This window comes from Geosmithia morbida (genome assembly GCF_012550715.1).
Source record: "Geosmithia morbida isolate 1262 chromosome Unknown scaffold_4, whole genome shotgun sequence".
NCBI lineage: Eukaryota > Fungi > Ascomycota > Sordariomycetes > Hypocreales > Bionectriaceae > Geosmithia > Geosmithia morbida.
In genome coordinates, this window is record NW_023336191.1 from 110,061 (window position 1) to 125,491 (window position 15,431).

General features: G+C 56.4%; 3 protein-coding genes across 3 annotated transcripts; 2 read left to right on the plus strand and 1 right to left on the minus strand.

Annotated features, from left to right (window-relative positions):
* Positions 1-1,576: 1,576 nt before the first annotated feature.
* Positions 1,577-3,562, plus strand: GMORB2_5527 (U4/U6.U5 tri-snRNP-associated protein 1; the record flags this gene model as incomplete). Its single annotated transcript, XM_035467497.1, has 1 exon — positions 1,577-3,562. One exon carries the CDS (start codon positions 1,577-1,579, stop codon positions 3,560-3,562), a length of 1,986 nt encoding a protein of 661 aa, XP_035322463.1.
* A 664-nt stretch (positions 3,563-4,226) lies between these two features.
* Positions 4,227-7,120, minus strand: GMORB2_5528 (uncharacterized protein; the record flags this gene model as incomplete). The annotated part of the gene is made up of 3 exons (XM_035467498.1): positions 4,227-5,092; positions 5,233-6,198; positions 6,370-7,120. 3 exons carry the CDS (start codon positions 7,118-7,120, stop codon positions 4,227-4,229), a joined length of 2,583 nt encoding a protein of 860 aa, XP_035322464.1.
* A 1,245-nt stretch (positions 7,121-8,365) lies between these two features.
* On the plus strand, positions 8,366-12,557 carry GMORB2_5529 (Protein of unknown function (DUF974); the record flags this gene model as incomplete). Its single annotated transcript, XM_035467499.1, has 10 exons — positions 8,366-8,558; positions 8,654-8,919; positions 9,142-9,163; positions 9,260-9,312; positions 9,379-9,546; positions 9,616-9,824; positions 9,892-10,491; positions 10,562-10,752; positions 11,280-11,394; positions 11,459-12,557. 10 exons carry the CDS (start codon positions 8,366-8,368, stop codon positions 12,555-12,557), a joined length of 2,916 nt encoding a protein of 971 aa, XP_035322465.1.
* Between the last annotated feature and the right edge of the window lie 2,874 nt (positions 12,558-15,431).

Below are 15,431 nucleotides of genomic sequence, written 5' to 3' on the forward strand. Positions count from 1 at the left end.
GGGGGGGGGGGGGTACAGGATGTGACCGGTATTATCGTGACCATGATGACCTCGGAGGAGGAGGAGGTGGACTCTCTCGTCGGACCGGCACTTGGACTCGTCGACCCATGGGCCCATGGGGGAAAGCGCCGCTAGAGATCGAGAGGGTCGCCCCCAGTTTATGATATGCATGGCTGGGCGGTCCCAAGCATGGAGCATGGATCGTGGCCCCCTAGTGCTGCAGCAGTTCCATCCCCGTTCGTGGCTAGTATTATTATTATTATTATTATATTACTACTTCTCCCCAGTTCCCCCAGGTACCAATGACCCATCTCCTCAATGGATCGTTGGGAGTAACAAACCGAAGAATCACACCGTCTTGCTCGTACGATACGAGTAGACTCGCGCATAGCCTTCAGGTCCTGCCTCTCTCTACAAAAGGAACATACACGTGAACATCCCCATCCCACGGCTGTATCCGAGACTGCCGCTGGTCTCTCGCCGTCTTCCCCATCTCGTGTCTCTCCAATAAACAGAAGATGTCGCCGTCTTCAGCATGTCTTCGGTCCGACGACACCCTGCAGGTGGAACGTGGTAATAATAATGGCGTGCAGATGGATACTCACCAGTCCTCTCCCATACGGAGGCAAGCCTCGCAGAAACGCGACAATGAGCTCCCCCCCGGCGATGTGATCACCAATCGGATAATCATTGTCATGACATCAAACGACTCGACAGTTATCCGGTAGGCAGGCACAAATCCATACGGCAAGGTCCCGCCCTTTGAATTTTCTTCGGAATTCAGAGATGATGGACCCCGAAGGTTGGAAGGCTCTATCGGTTCTATCCGAGGGGAAAAAGAAAAAAGGCACGAAGAGGCAGAGGAGCAGGAAGTCAATGATAGGTCTACATCACCAGACGGTCGGATAACTTTAGAGAAGGAAAGAGCAGCAAGACGGCGTCTGCATTCTCTTCCGTCTCCCATCTCTCAAATAGTGGTGGGGGAGCGACATCTCCCAAGGTATGAGCGGCAGAGGAGCAGCATAAACATGAGACTGCTACTGGAGAAGGAAGAATGTGGGTAGCCATGGTTTTTCCCAACCTCACAGACCGACGGCCTTGGAAAAGAGATCTGAAATATAGCGCCCCGGAGCATCTGGTCTCGTGGAGGCTCAGCGACAGAATGAATCTGTCAACGGCACACCGGAGAACCAAAAGACCGATTTTTCTAGGACCTGTCGATAGGAAATCTGCATCATATCAGGTTGATGCCTCCATGAGTTATCGAGCATGCGCAGCAGCACCTTGAAACATCTTCGTAGAAGAGCAGAGGGCCGCTGGGCACAGATCCATGAAGAAGAAGGGAAAGAAGAAGAGGGAGTGTAGAAAATTTTTGGCTCCTAATAAAGGAAAAGAACCCCTGCTGCTCAACCTTACAAGTGGGTCAGAGTCACGTGCTACTGTCGTTTCGGTAGAATATCGGGTAAACCTGTTCGACTTCACTTCCGTCACAGATGCGCCCTGTACAGGTGCAGCACCTCTCAACTTACGACGCGCTTTTGCGTCAACCGACAGGATACAATCCCATCTCCCCACCATGGACGCCGCCACCATCGAGGAGACGAACCGCATCCGCGTGTCGTTGGGCATGCAGCCCCTGCCGGTACCCGGTGCGGCGCCCCCCCCCAGCTCGGCAGGCTCCGACAACGAGCGAGAGGAGGCGGAGGCGCCCAGCACCGTCGAGACCAGGCAGGCCCAGGCCTACGACAACTACAATAAGGCCATGGAGGCCGAGGCCGCCAGGAAGAAGCGTGAGGAGCGGGTCGCAGCCATCAAAAAGGCCCGCGAGAAGGCGCAGAGGGCTGCCAAACTCGAGGGCCACGGTCTGGGCGACCTTGACAAGGCCGAGGCAGATGCCGACGCCAAGTCATGGCTCATGGGCCAGAAGAAGCGCCAGAAGAAGATTGAGAAGGTGCGCAAGCTCGAGGAGGAGCTTGCCGCCGCGGAGGCTGAGGCCGCCGCCAACGTCCAGTACACGTCCAAGGACCTGGCCGGCATCAAGGTGGCCCACGACACATCGGCCTTTCTCGACGGGGACGAGCAGATCCTGACGCTCAAGGACAGCGGCATCGGCGGCGCAGATGACGAGGAGGATGACGAGCTCGAAAATATCGAGCTGCGGTCCCAGGAGAAGCTGCAGGACAAGCTGGACCTGAAGAAGAAGCGACCCGGGTACAACCCCAACGACGACGACATGGAGGGCGGCATCCTGGCGCAGTACGACGAGGAGATCAACGGAAAGAAGACCAAGCAGTTCACCCTGGACGACAAGGGCACCTTCAACGATCTTGCGGACATCCTCGGCCAACCCGTGGACAAGGCTGAAAGGGGCGAGAACGTCAGCCTCGACGACATTGTCGGCGACGGCCCCGTGTCCGGAGACTACCTTGCCCCATCGGAGATCAAGATCAAGAAGTCCAAGAAGAAGAGCAAGAAAGGTACGAGGCAGAAGCGGGCCGACGACGACGACATCATCGTCCCGACAGAACCCTCGCAGCAGTCGGTCAGCGATGCCATGGATATGGATGGCGGTGCACCGGCCAAGAAGAAGAGGACAGTCGAGGATGACCTGGTAGATGACGAAGACCTGCAAGCGTCGCTCGCCGTCCAGCGCCGGAACGCGCTCAAGAAGCGCAAGCGCACGAGGCCGGAAGACCTTGTCAGACGACTCAAGGAGCAGGATTCGGCGACGCTGAGGGAAGAAGAACAGCAGGAGGACGGAGGCCTCGTGATCGGTGCAGCATCAGAGTTCGTCTCTGGACTCAAGGTGCCCGACGACGACGAGGAGGAGGAGGCGCTGGCACGGAAGCGGCGCAAAGCAACAACCAAGACGCCGGACCCGCGCGAGACACCAGCCGACGGCGACCAGGTCATGGACGACGCCGACTCGGACCGCGACCAAGGAAACCCAGAACCGTCGGACGAGCAGGCAGCCGAAAGGGACGCACCGGTGGATGAGGAGAAGACGGTGGGGCAGGGCATGGGCGCAGCGCTCTCGCTGCTCCGGGAGCGCGGGCTGGTCGAGCCGTCGCGCGGCGAAGAGGAGTACACCAACCTACGCAACCGGGAGGACTTCATGGCGAAGAAGCGCCTCCTGGAGGAGGAACTAGAGGAGCAGACGCGGCAGCAGCGCGAGCGCGACCGCCGCAGCGGCAAGCTTGACAAGATGTCGGCCCGCGAGCGCGAGGAGTACGCGCGCCAGCAGAACGCCTGGCGCGACCAGCAGCAGTCCCGGCGCATGGCGGAGCTCTACTCGGCCGGCTACAAGCCCAGCGTGCGCCTGGCCTACACGGACGACCACGGCCGCCAGCTCAACCAGAAGGAAGCCTTCAAGCACCTCAGCCACCAGTTCCATGGAAAGGGGTCGGGTAAGGGCAAGACGGAGAAGCTCCTCAAGCAGATTGACGACGAGAAGAGGCGCCAGGCCCAGAGCATGTTTGACGCCACCCAGAATGGGGGGATGAGCACCGCCACAGCTCAGCAGCTAAAGAAACGAAGGGAGGCAGGTGTACGACTTGGTTAAGGGGGGGGGGGAAAGCGGTTCATATTTTTTTTTCCGGCAAAGGTGCATCACCCTCTCTTTTTTCCTATATATATATATTACTCCCTTATAATTTTTTTACCTTGGGCTAACAACGAATATAATGAGCTAGTTTATATAGATTTTGGCCCACAGGTTGCGTGCACGTAGTTGGGTTCGTAAATGTATGTAGTCTTGTGTATTCGTCGTCTGTAATATTGTGGCAATTCGCATTCTTGTAGAATCAAGTGTAGAGTAAGAGGGAAAATAAGAGAAGGAAAAGAGTGAGGGGGGGGGGGGGGGGGGGGGGGGGGATGTCATTCAATACAGGCACCGGTAACGAACGCTCTTCATCAGACACAAGTGTAAAGATAGAGAAAGAAAGAAAGAGAGAGAGAGAGAGAGAGAGAGAGAGAGAGAGAGAGAGAGAGAGAGGGAAAATAAGTCATGATAAAAACAATATAGTATGAAAAAAAAAAAAGAGCGAGTAAAGAGGAGTTGGAAGAAGAGAAATTAGAAATAAATAAGAAGGTAAGAGAAGAATCCCTAGATTTAAAAAAAAAAATTCTTTACATAATAATAAAAACTCCTTCCAGCGCCACGCATCATTAGAAAAGAGACTTTCCCACTCCTGGAGGAAAACAGAGAGAGAGAGAGAGAGAGAGAACTACAATCTGACTTTGGCACCAACTCCACTACCAGTATACTCAACCCACTCGGTCCACTGACCGATACGGATCGACACGTTGGCCACACAGTCCAGATCCAGCTTACCCCCAAGGGCACCCCTCAGCTTGTCGTAGCCTATCCCACCCGGGGACAGGTAGACGGGCAGCTTGGGCGAGGTTGACAGTCCCGGCGGCACGGAGAAGGGGTTGGTGGTGAGGATCCGGCCTACGGGCTCGGTGCTGTTGTAAAAGGCCCGTGCGTCGATGCGGTCGAGGTAGACCGTCGTGCCGTGTAGGGGGGAGGCGAGCGTGAATGTGGCCGTCGAGGATAGCAGGTGGAAGGTCGCGTCGCGGACAAAGTGGCCGTCACCCGTCGGGGGCGTGCCGCCGCCGCCACCGTGGTCACCGCCGGGCAGTCCCAGATGTGGTGTGGGTACGGTGAGGTTGAGTCCGGACAGGGCCTGGCCGAGGAGGGGCATGGTGGGAAAGGTGCCGGCGTGGGTCCGGACTTCGAGAGTCGTGTTCTTGCCCGAGACGTAGTCGGATAGCCAGCGGCGGGCTCTGTCGCGGGCAGGTTCGGAGTCGGAGTCAGGGTCGTTGCCCAGAAGGATAGGGTCCCATATTGCCTCGATGTAGTGGCCTGTGTTGTTGCCGAGCCGGAGGTTGATATCCGTCGCCGTGGCCGAGCCGAGTACCGTGTCCTGCCCGAGGAGGTGCACATTCAATCGCGGGATGGAGGCCGTGTAGGGGAACGGGTTGGTAAAGTTGACGCGGGCCTGCATCCAGGTACCCGTGTCGGACGTGTTGAGGATGCGGAGCTCGTCGACCTGCGGTTCTAGAGCGTTGTACATGCTTTTTGGCAGATCTGGTCGTGCATCACGTCAGTCGACAGCCTCCCCTTCTTGTAATCCCGGTGGGTGTGACGGTGGGGGAAGGGAGAGGAATAGTACATCAAGAGCCTCCCGAGTGTATGTGATCAGACAGGCTACCAGAGGAAGGACGAACGTTTTACCGGGATCGTGCCGTTGGCCGGAACGCCCTTGAGCGGGAGGTTTCCGAGCACGGTGCCGACCTTGACGTCGACGCTGGCCTGGACCTGAAGCAGCACGTCCTCGTCGCCAAAAAGCATCTCCTGGAGGACCTCGGCAAAGACCGAGTTGTCCGTGATGCTGAGGGGCACCTTGTCGACGTGGGACGAGATCATGATCAGCGTCTCGCCGCTGTCGTCGTCGCCGACGATGCGCGTCGAGTTGGCCCCCACCCACTTGCTCATGTTGAGCTCGCCCAGCTTGTCGCCCTCGTAGTAGAGGTCTGCATCGCAGCGGATATTGCCGACACCCATCTCCAGGTCGAACTCCTCGGGCAGAGCGGCGACGACCATGATGGTACCCGATACGCGCGGCACGCCGTCCGGGTCGCCCGGGTCGGCAAAGGGGCTCGGCATCTGAAAGTCGACGTCCTCTGCCGTAAAGTTCCTGATGACGTCGCCAAATGACTTTCCGGGGAAGCCCACGGGGACCATCATGTCTTCGAGTATCGAGACGATCCACTCGGGTGTGTCCGAGCCGTTGGACCGGGCACCGCGAACCCAGATCTGGGCGTCCTCTCCGTGCAGGTAGCGGTGCATGAAGTGGTCGAGAGGCGATGTGTTGCTGTCGGGGCACGACCGCGTCAGGGGCTCTGGGATCTTCCTGATGATTCCCAGGGCAGCCGCGTAAACGTCGGCTTCTGGCTGCACCTCGACGGGGTCAGTGATAGCCTCTGCGACGGCAATGTACGAGTCTGAGTCGTCACAGTTGGCCAACAAGATTTCGAAGCTGAGCGGGGGCACGTCAAGGCCAACCGGGTAGTCATTGTGAGCGGAGAGCGTGACGTTGGCCCCGATGGCCTGCTGTCCACCACGGCCCAGAGGCACTTCATGGAAGCTGAGGCGCTCGATCTTGTGTTCAGGGAGAGATGGGATTTTGCTTGCTGAGAGGGCATGATTAGAAGATGGTTGGGTCAGAGGGGAGAGAAGGGAGCACGACGAGGAGGGACGGGAGGGGGGGGAGAAGGAGGAAAACAAGAAGAAGAAAAGGCATCACTGCAATATTGATTTCTCTCCAAAAAATAAAGCTGCAAAGGAACGATAGAGTGTTCTACCTTCGAAGACCATGGATTCCACCACATCATGCGAACCGAGGGGGATGAAGCCCGACTTGAGCGTGATAGAAGTCGACCCCGTGAGCTTGAGGTTATCCAACTTTCCGTCGAGCCAGCTGTTGGCGATCCTGCGAATATTGTCGACGTCCCCGGGAACGAGGTCGGCGACGATGTCGAGGAGCGTGCTGTGGCCGTCGACGATGGAGACGGTGAGGGGCGGGACGGCGACGGATCCCAGGAGGGAGTCGTCGTAGCCGGGGGCGTAGACGCTGACCCGCGTCTCCTCGGTGCTGAGGTACCGCATGATGCCCGTGGTGAAGCGGCCGATGCGGCGGGCGTGTGGGTCGGAGACGCGGGAGCCGTCGAGGTGGAATTCGGCCCGGATGCGTGCCCTGACACCGTCGTTGGTGATGGACTCGACCGACAGGCTGCGGGGCTCGAGGACGGCCGCGTTCTCGGCATACACCTTGACGGCGCCGGGAAGGAGGAAGCCGCACAGCAGGACGGCGATGACCAGGGCGACCATGACGACGCCGGCTATGAGGCTCGGCCATCGCCAGCCGGAGCCCGAAGAACGACCAGCCTGTGACGGAGATGACGACACCGAGGACTCCTGCAGGGCGGCCTCGTCCCCGTCACCCTGGGGAGCAAGGAGGGGAGCGGTCTCGGACGATGAGGGCTGGTCCTGGTCATCCTCGCGGTCCCCCCCGACCGGGAGGAGTGACGACCTCTCTGAGGGTTCGGCGGCCATGACGACGATGGGCGATGTCGTTCGTTCCGGATGTTTGTCGCGTGCGTCGGGTGAGATGACGGTGTTGTATATTTCAAATGATTGGTCGTTTCCCTTCCTGTTCGGACGAGATGAGAGAAGACGGCAGCAAGCCTTTTTCCCAAGACAGACTCGCTGCGAGAGGATGCAGCACCCGTACCCGAGATGAGTGCGAATGTTGTTTCAGAGTTCAAGTTGGGCGAGGGCGTGATCGGAGGGGCTCAGCACGATCATCATTGCTTACTGTACGGAATACGCAATGTGACTAATAGTGAGTGGGCCGTGGCTTGTTATACACCGTACGGAGTAGTAGTAATAGTCATATTACTCCGTACACACACAGACACCATGTATTGTGAGTTACCCTATAGCGGAAAATATCCTCTTTTTTTTCGTCGGTCTATACAATTGGGGTTCGCTCTTTGTCTTCCATTACAGCCCGTAGAGAGCCTGTAAGATATCAAGATTTGGAAAGAAAGAGTTTGTTGGGCATTCCATGCGGAAATGTGCATACATATTGTTCAATGTACAGATTAATGTGTGCAGCGTAGTTGTAGTGAATGTGCTGCTGATTCCATCATGCTATATATAGTAATATTTTAGGGAGGAGGTATACGAAGGTTGTAATAATACATGGAGTATACAGTTACATGAATACCGCACCCAATTCACGTCAATTGAAATAACAGACACACCGTCGCATCAAGCAAGAAGACATCACATCTGTATCATTGTCTGATTCCCCTAAACAACGAGAAAACAAAGGCTGGTGATGGCTCTTATTGAGAGACTAGCGCTGGCAGTGTATAACAGAGACTACAGAGCGCAGACCCCATCCACTAAGACCCGTTATTCTGCCGACTGCCAACTGCTCTCCGCCTTTTTTTTCTTCTTCTCGTGTTTATTTTTTACTTTTATTTTTTAATGTTTATTATTATCCTTCGTTTTTTTCTTCTAGATTCTCTCTTTTTTTTTTTTTTTTTTTAATTTTTTTTACCCGAGACTACGTACTCCGTACACTACAAGTATTACCACCAACATTCCCTCATCCTGGTAACCACACGAGCAATCCGACTGACGGCAAAAAAAAAAAAAAGGAAGAGGATAACCCCTGTCATCAGATCAAATCCTTCCTCGATTAACCCGCACATATCTTCCCCAGATATACCAACCGCCTCAGAGGTTCCTCCCTCCCCCCTCTTGCTCTCGCCCCCCACAACCGGCATCATGGATGATTCGGAGCGGCGAACCAAGCGCTCGCGCTTCGACCAGACGGAGCCGGAACCCAAGAAGTCTCGCTTCGATCGACGCTCTCGCTCCCCCCCAAGCCGACGATCGGAGACGCGCGACCGAAGCCCGATTCCCAAGGATGACAGTGCTGAGCCTAAGAAGCCGGCTGTCGATGCTGCTGCTGCTGCTGGTACGAACGCGCGCGCCCACCCTTCCTCCCCCCTCAGCGATTTCCACATCGTCCGTGACTGACTCCCGGTGATGCAACAAAAAAAAAAAAAGCAGCCGCCGCCGCCGCCAGAATCAATGCCCAGCTCCAGGCCCGCAAGGGAATCCAGCACGTCGACGTGCCGCCCATCAGGTCCTCCTCGACGACGAGCCCTCCTACCGTGAAAGACTCGACTCCGTCCGGCGCCAGCAACAAGTCGGCCACGCCGGCCCCCAACCTCAACGGGGAGATGTACGTGGCCGACGGAGACTACATCCAGGACATCGAGGTCAACGACCTGCGCAACCGATACCTCCTGACCAAGGGGTCTACGCAGAAAATGGTAAATATTATACAACTCTCACGCACATACACTCGCACACACAAGTCTCTTGGCTGCTGTTGGCAACACTGATTATGCCAGCGACACATGGAAGAAGAAGAAAAAGAAGCAAAACTACCACCCGTTCATGGCGAGGACATCATGCTTACAATGCATCGATAGCTCTCTCGCATGCAAGGTCCCCCTTCTCTGCTCCTGCTGACTCCCCTCGTGAATATCTAGATCAAAGATGAGACCGGCGCTGGTACGCAATTCGCCCTCTCCCAAGACACTTAACCGCTGTTGTGCAGGATACGATGTTGACTTTTTCTTCTTCTTTTTCTTCTTTTCCTCTCTCAAGATGTCACCACTCGGGGTAGCTTCTACCCTAACAAGAGCATGGCTACCGCTGCTGTGAGTGTCCCTTCCGCTCCGTCGCTTGGCGGGGAAGAAACGTGGTGCTGACCGAAACATGAACAGAACCCGCCTCTCTACCTTCACGTCACGAGCCAGAACAAGGACGGCCTAGAACAGGCAGTTGCCAAGATCCAGGAGCTCATCAAGCAGGAGCTTCCTCAGCTTGTCGATGACCGTCGTTTGCGTCGTCGCGATCAACCCGAGCCTGTTGAGCGGGATGAGTTCGGAAGAGTATTCAGCACCCTCCCCTGCCCCGCTCCGATCCTGTTGGAGAGCGTGTACTGACCCTGTCCCCTGCAGCGCAAGTGGCGAGTCGAAAAGGTGCAGGTCGACCTGGAGCCCATCCCGGGTTTCAACCTGCGCGCCCAGATTGTCGGTCATGGTGGCGCCTACGTGAAGCACATTCAGCAGGAGACGGGCTGCCGTGTGCAGATCAAGGGCCGCGGCTCCGGATACCTGGAAGTAGCAACCAACAAGGAGAGCGACGACGACATGCACCTCAGCGTCACGTAAGGCCTCGGTCCAAAACCCCTCCATCACCCCTTCCTCGTGCGATTACTGACCTCTTGACTCTAGCGGCCCTGATGAGCGTATGATTGACAAGGCAAAGGAGCTGTGTGAGGACCTTGTCGCCAACGTCAAGGAGCAGTACGAAGAGTTCAAGGCCCGCCCGCCCCGCCCGCACTACGGCGACCGCGGCGGCTACGGCGGCGAGCGCAGGTACGGCGGCGACCGTGGCGGGTACGGTGGTGATCGAGGCGGGTACGGTGGTGACCGTGGCGGATACGGTGGTGACCGTGGCGGATACGGCGGTGATCGTGGCGGGTACGGAGGAGACCGCGGAGGTTACGGAGACCACCGTGGCGGGTACGGAGGTCACCGCGGTGGTGGCTACGGCGACCGAGGTGGCTACAACGACCATCACGGCGGCCGGAGCTCTTCCCACGGTGGTGGCGGCTCCTACAACGACACCAACAGCTACGGACGCTACGGCTCCGAGGGCGTTGCCTCCAGCAACAGCCCCGCTCCTCCGGCTCCTGCTGCTGCTGCCGCCAGCCCTACCCACGCCGCCGCCGCCGCCGCCACCACCACCGCCAATGCTACCGACTACTCGGCTCAGTATGCTCAGTACTATGGTGGGCAGGACCCGTACGCCCCCTGGGGAGGCTACGCAAAGTAAGTCGACACCCTGGTTACACCCACCCCCTGGTCAACCCTCGGCTCATCCGGCTAACAATCCTGACAGCTACGTCGCTCTGTACCAGCAGTACTACGGTTCTCAGGCTCAGCAGGGTGCACCGGGCCAGGGAGCCGCCGCTCCTGGACAGTCTGCCTCGCCTCCCCCGCCGCCTCCAAGCGAGGCTGCCCCTCCGCCGCCACCGCCGCCGAGCTCTGCGCCTCCCCCTCCCCCTCCCTCGGGTCCGCCACCCGGAGCCGGTGGCTACAACAATGTACGCATCGACGCGTGATCGGAGTTTTATCCCATGACCTGCTGACGTGTATCTGAATCTTAGGTCCCCCCGCCTCCTGGACTTTAGGGTCTGCACTAGCTACAAGGAAGTGATCATCTTCGGTGCTAACAGAACAAGATACGAGTGGGGCAAGAAAAAGAGAAACGGTACCAGGGCTCCTAGAAACGATGTGTTGAGAGTACATCTAAATCGTCTGACTCAGAGGAAGGGAAGAGAACGAAGAAAAATAGTAGTTTGTGTTTATCGAACAGCTCCGATAAAATCAAAAGAAAGCCAATGTAATAGTGTAATCATCGACGCGAATCCATGCCCTGTCTGTATGACAATACAATGATGCTGTTGCTGTTCCCCCGGGGTTTCCACAACGGGAGATGTATAGGCTTATCGATAAAGAAAGAGCAAAAAAGGTGGACTGAGCTTCGTCACTGTGTTGCATCGCGCCCGCCTTTTGACGACGACGTGCCAACTCCCAAGCAGCTGCAGTAGAGAGAGGTGGGAACACCGGAGAAATAACACACACGGGACGTGCGACGGTAGTCATGAGTCACAAAAGGTACTCACACGACTCGGCCAAGGAGCCGCACTCTGTCTCCCTCAAAGTCCTCCGGTCGGTTTGTCCCTGGCCCCCCCCTCCTGCTCGACGCGGCAGCAGCTGACGAGACCACGGTTAGACTATCGCGACCATCGCTGGTGACGCAGCAACCGCTCCAGCTGCCCCTGTCGCTGTCGCCGGCCTCCACGACGCCGTCGCCGGCCTCCCTAGCCTTCTCCTCGGACTCGTCGACGAACCCGGCGCCGTTTCTCCTCACGCCGGCTCTCAACCTCCCGGTATCGTTCGGGTCAGCATACGTGGGCGAGACATTCAGCTGCACCCTCTGCGCGAACAATGACGTGGCGGTGGACGACAGCACCGGCCGCACGATCCGCGACGTCCACGTCGAGGCGGAGATGAAGACGCCCGGCGTGGGGAGGGCGCACAGGCTGGACCTCATCGGGCCGGACGTCGGCGGCGACGACGACGACGACGACGACGACGACGACAAGGCGAAGGCAAAGGCAGATCCGTCGACGGTGCCGACCAAGAAGAAGGACCTGGCGGCGGGGGAGACGCTGCAGGGCGTGGTGTCGTTCGACCTCAAGGAGGAGGGGAACCACGTGCTCGCCGTGACGGTGAGCTACTACGAGGTCTCGGAGACGAGCGGCCGAACCAGGACTTTCCGCAAGCTGTACCAGTTCATATGCAAGCCCTCGCTCATCGTGCGGACAAAGGTCACCGCTCTGGGGGGGGATCTCACCACCACCGCCACCGCTGCCGGCCGCAGAGATACGGAGGGTCCTGTCGGTGGCGGAAGGTCTACAAAGGAAAGGAAGGCGAGACGACGCAGGTGGGCTCTGGAGGCGCAGCTGGAGAACTGCAGCGACGACACGATGCAGCTGGACAAGGTGGCCATGGATGTCGTCGATGGCGGCCTGCTGAGATGCAGAGGCTGCAACTGGGACGGCGACGGCGAGCAGACGCAGGGCCAGGAGCGGCAGAGGAAACCTGTGCTGCACCCCGGAGAGGTAGAGCAGGTATGCTTTGTAGTGCAGGAGAGCAAGGCGGCGGCGGCGGCGGCTGCCGCTGCTGCCGAGGAGGGCGAGGACGGAGATCAGATCAGACCAGGCCCGGATGGTAGATTCATCTTTGGGGTGCTGGGAATCGGGTGGAGGGGCGAGATGGGGAACAGAGGGTTCCTGACGACGGGCAAGTTGGGGACCAAGGTCTTGTAAGCCTGCAAGCTTGACTTGGCCATATCCGTGGTCTCTTCTACATCGTATCTGTCCTCGGTCTCTACGACGTCTTATTCAAAGAAGCAGAGAAAACACCTCCAAAAAAAAATCAAAGGAAATAATACTTTTTACATTATTATTATTTTCTTCTCTTCTTAGAAAATTCTTTTTTTACATGGGGGGTGTTATTTTCCCCCCGAAGGTTTCCCCTCTCTGATATCCGAGACAGTAGCCTATGCAGGGTTATCTGGTATTCCCGGAATACGAAGACGGGCGGTGGTGGTGCACTACTCCTGTGCATGCTGTCACGACACTGTTCCAGTGTATTGCTCTGTACGGGCAATGGTGGTATCGACAGTAGTTGAGACTTGTTCCTTCAGAGAGAATCAAGGAAGAAGATGTGTGTGTGGCTTGTCTTCTTTTATCAAAGACAGAAGGTGTGTGTGTAAAAGAGGTCTGGAACATGGGAATAGAGACGTTATTATCATCATTATCATCATTATCATTACTAATCACGTCTTAGAGGAAAATCGGTCGACTCTCCTTCTTCTTTTCCCTTCTCTTCTTTTCCGATCCCCTTCCCGCTATCCGAAACCTAAGCGCCCCTCCCCCAAACGAGGGGATGCGACGGTGGAGGGAGAAGGAAAGAGGAATAAAAACAAGAAATACAGAGAGATACGAGAGCGAATACCGGCTGTATTAATAGTTCAGGCACTCTTCCAATGGCCAACTCTCTCGGCCTGGGCTATAACTGGATAGGTCCAAGGTCCGAACGGCCCTAACAGAAGGGGTTGGTGGAGAGGTATTAATATGCAGTATGCAGCTCCAAGGCTCTTGGCCCCTGGTGCGGCGTGCCCGTGGGCCCCCCATGTTGACTGTTCCATGTATCGCTGTGCATCTGCATCCCCACAGAGGGTCCCCCGGGAAAGGATTCGTTTCGCTTCCCCTTCCTTTCTTTTTCCTCTCCTCCTTTCTCGGCAGCCGTGGGGGCTATGGCTTGTAAGAGGTCTCTGCGCCCTAGTTGGGATCGGTCTTGTATGTCGTACAGGTGGACAGACGGACTTGGGGGGTTGCAATTGATCAAAACCTGCATCGTTTCTTTGCTCGATGTGTGTAAGCCGTCGATGAGATGTCTTCCAAAGGGGATCTTTCACTCGTACAGGTCGACATCCTCTGATCCTGGATTTCTGATCCCGGATTTCCAAAAAAAAAGAAAAAAAAAGAAAAGAAAAAAAAAAAAAAGCCCATCTCCTTCGTTCGTATCCCCATCCGGCGAGATGAGCGTGAGGACGAGACGATGGGCGCACTTTAAAAAAAAAAAAACATCTTGGTCGTCTCTCATCACATCATATGACTGATTCTTACTATTCTGCTATTCTGCAATGAATAGATCATACAGAGCACGAGACAGGTCCGCGAGTCCGTCACGGACATTGTGGCTTCCATCGGCCTCTTCTCTGGTTTATCCGTGCGAGTCTTTGAGAGCATCCCGTCACCGCCCGTATGATTATGATCTGACCGGTCGCCATCCCTGCATATATATATGTATATATATCTGAAATGGAGCAGCTGGGCAGGGACGGCCATGTCCTCCTGCTTGCTTGCTTGGGGTGCACGGCGTACAGAGAGTATGGATATCAGCGGTAGCTTCCACGTCCTGCAGGCTGCAGCGTGCAGACCCCTCGTCCTCTGCTCTGCACTGCAGCGTGCCCCGGTGTCAGCTCCTCCTCGGGAGACTGTAGCAGGTCACGCCGTAGAGGCTACCGCTTCCGTGGGCACTCGGCAGTACTGCGTGGCGTTGCTGCGCATTGGGGAGAGTGTGCATGCAGCAGTCGTTTGCATGGGTCAGAAGGGGCCCGGACGAAAGTCACCGAGGGAATTATCTCGGTATGAGTACGAGTCACATCGTGTTCCGAGTACGATTTGATATTGCCGGTCGCAGTAGCGACAGTCGGTAGCAGTACATGCGGCATGGCTCCTCCCAACTTGTGTAGGTAGGATTCCGGTACTACGTCCCGTATAGAGCAGGTTGCTGCTCTCCTTGCCAGGATCAGATCAGCTCGCACACATACTCTCGGTACAATCTGTCAATAGCGTATCACCTCCAGACTCGGGAAGAGCACCGCTGCCGAGCTATGATGGCTTGACGAGTAGCGTACCGAGCATGGGCATACGGAGTACGGAGTACTATATGGAGTATCGGTACGGACTGATGGAGTAGAGTCAGACATGCGCAGCGTAGTATCGCCACTCAGGACGTAACATGACCCCCCCCCCCCCCCCCCCCTCTCCCCCCCGGTACGACGTCGTACAGCTTCTCCGAGTAGAATGATACATTTCAATCTTGTCGGTGAGTTGAGAGTCGGGGTTGGGAATGTAGCGTCCATGTTTCTGGGGGTTTCCATCTCCATCACCACCCGTGTCTATCGGTGCTGGGGTCCTTGGGAAGCCTCTCGGTTCGGTACGGGGCACCCTAGCATCGCTAACCGTTGCGGGTATCGGTATGTTGCTACGGCGGTGATCCGTACAGACGTGTATGGTCATTCTTCCCTATGCGATCTGTACAGGCAGACGACACATAGCCGTGCTGGTAATACTCGTGCATACCAGGGTAATCTGTACATGTCTACTCGCAAAAGTAAGCGCGTCTGGGAGAGCACGTGACCAGAGATGGTACCCGTGCGTCTCGGGTGCCTGGTACCTGCTGACAGTGGTTGGTTCCCTTTTTCTATTGATTTATTTAACGTGATATTATCATCTTCTCTAATATGATATGATATATATAAATATATAAATATATAAATATATAAATACATAAATATATATATTTATTTATATCCACATGTATCTCATCATCTTCCACGCGTGCTACCG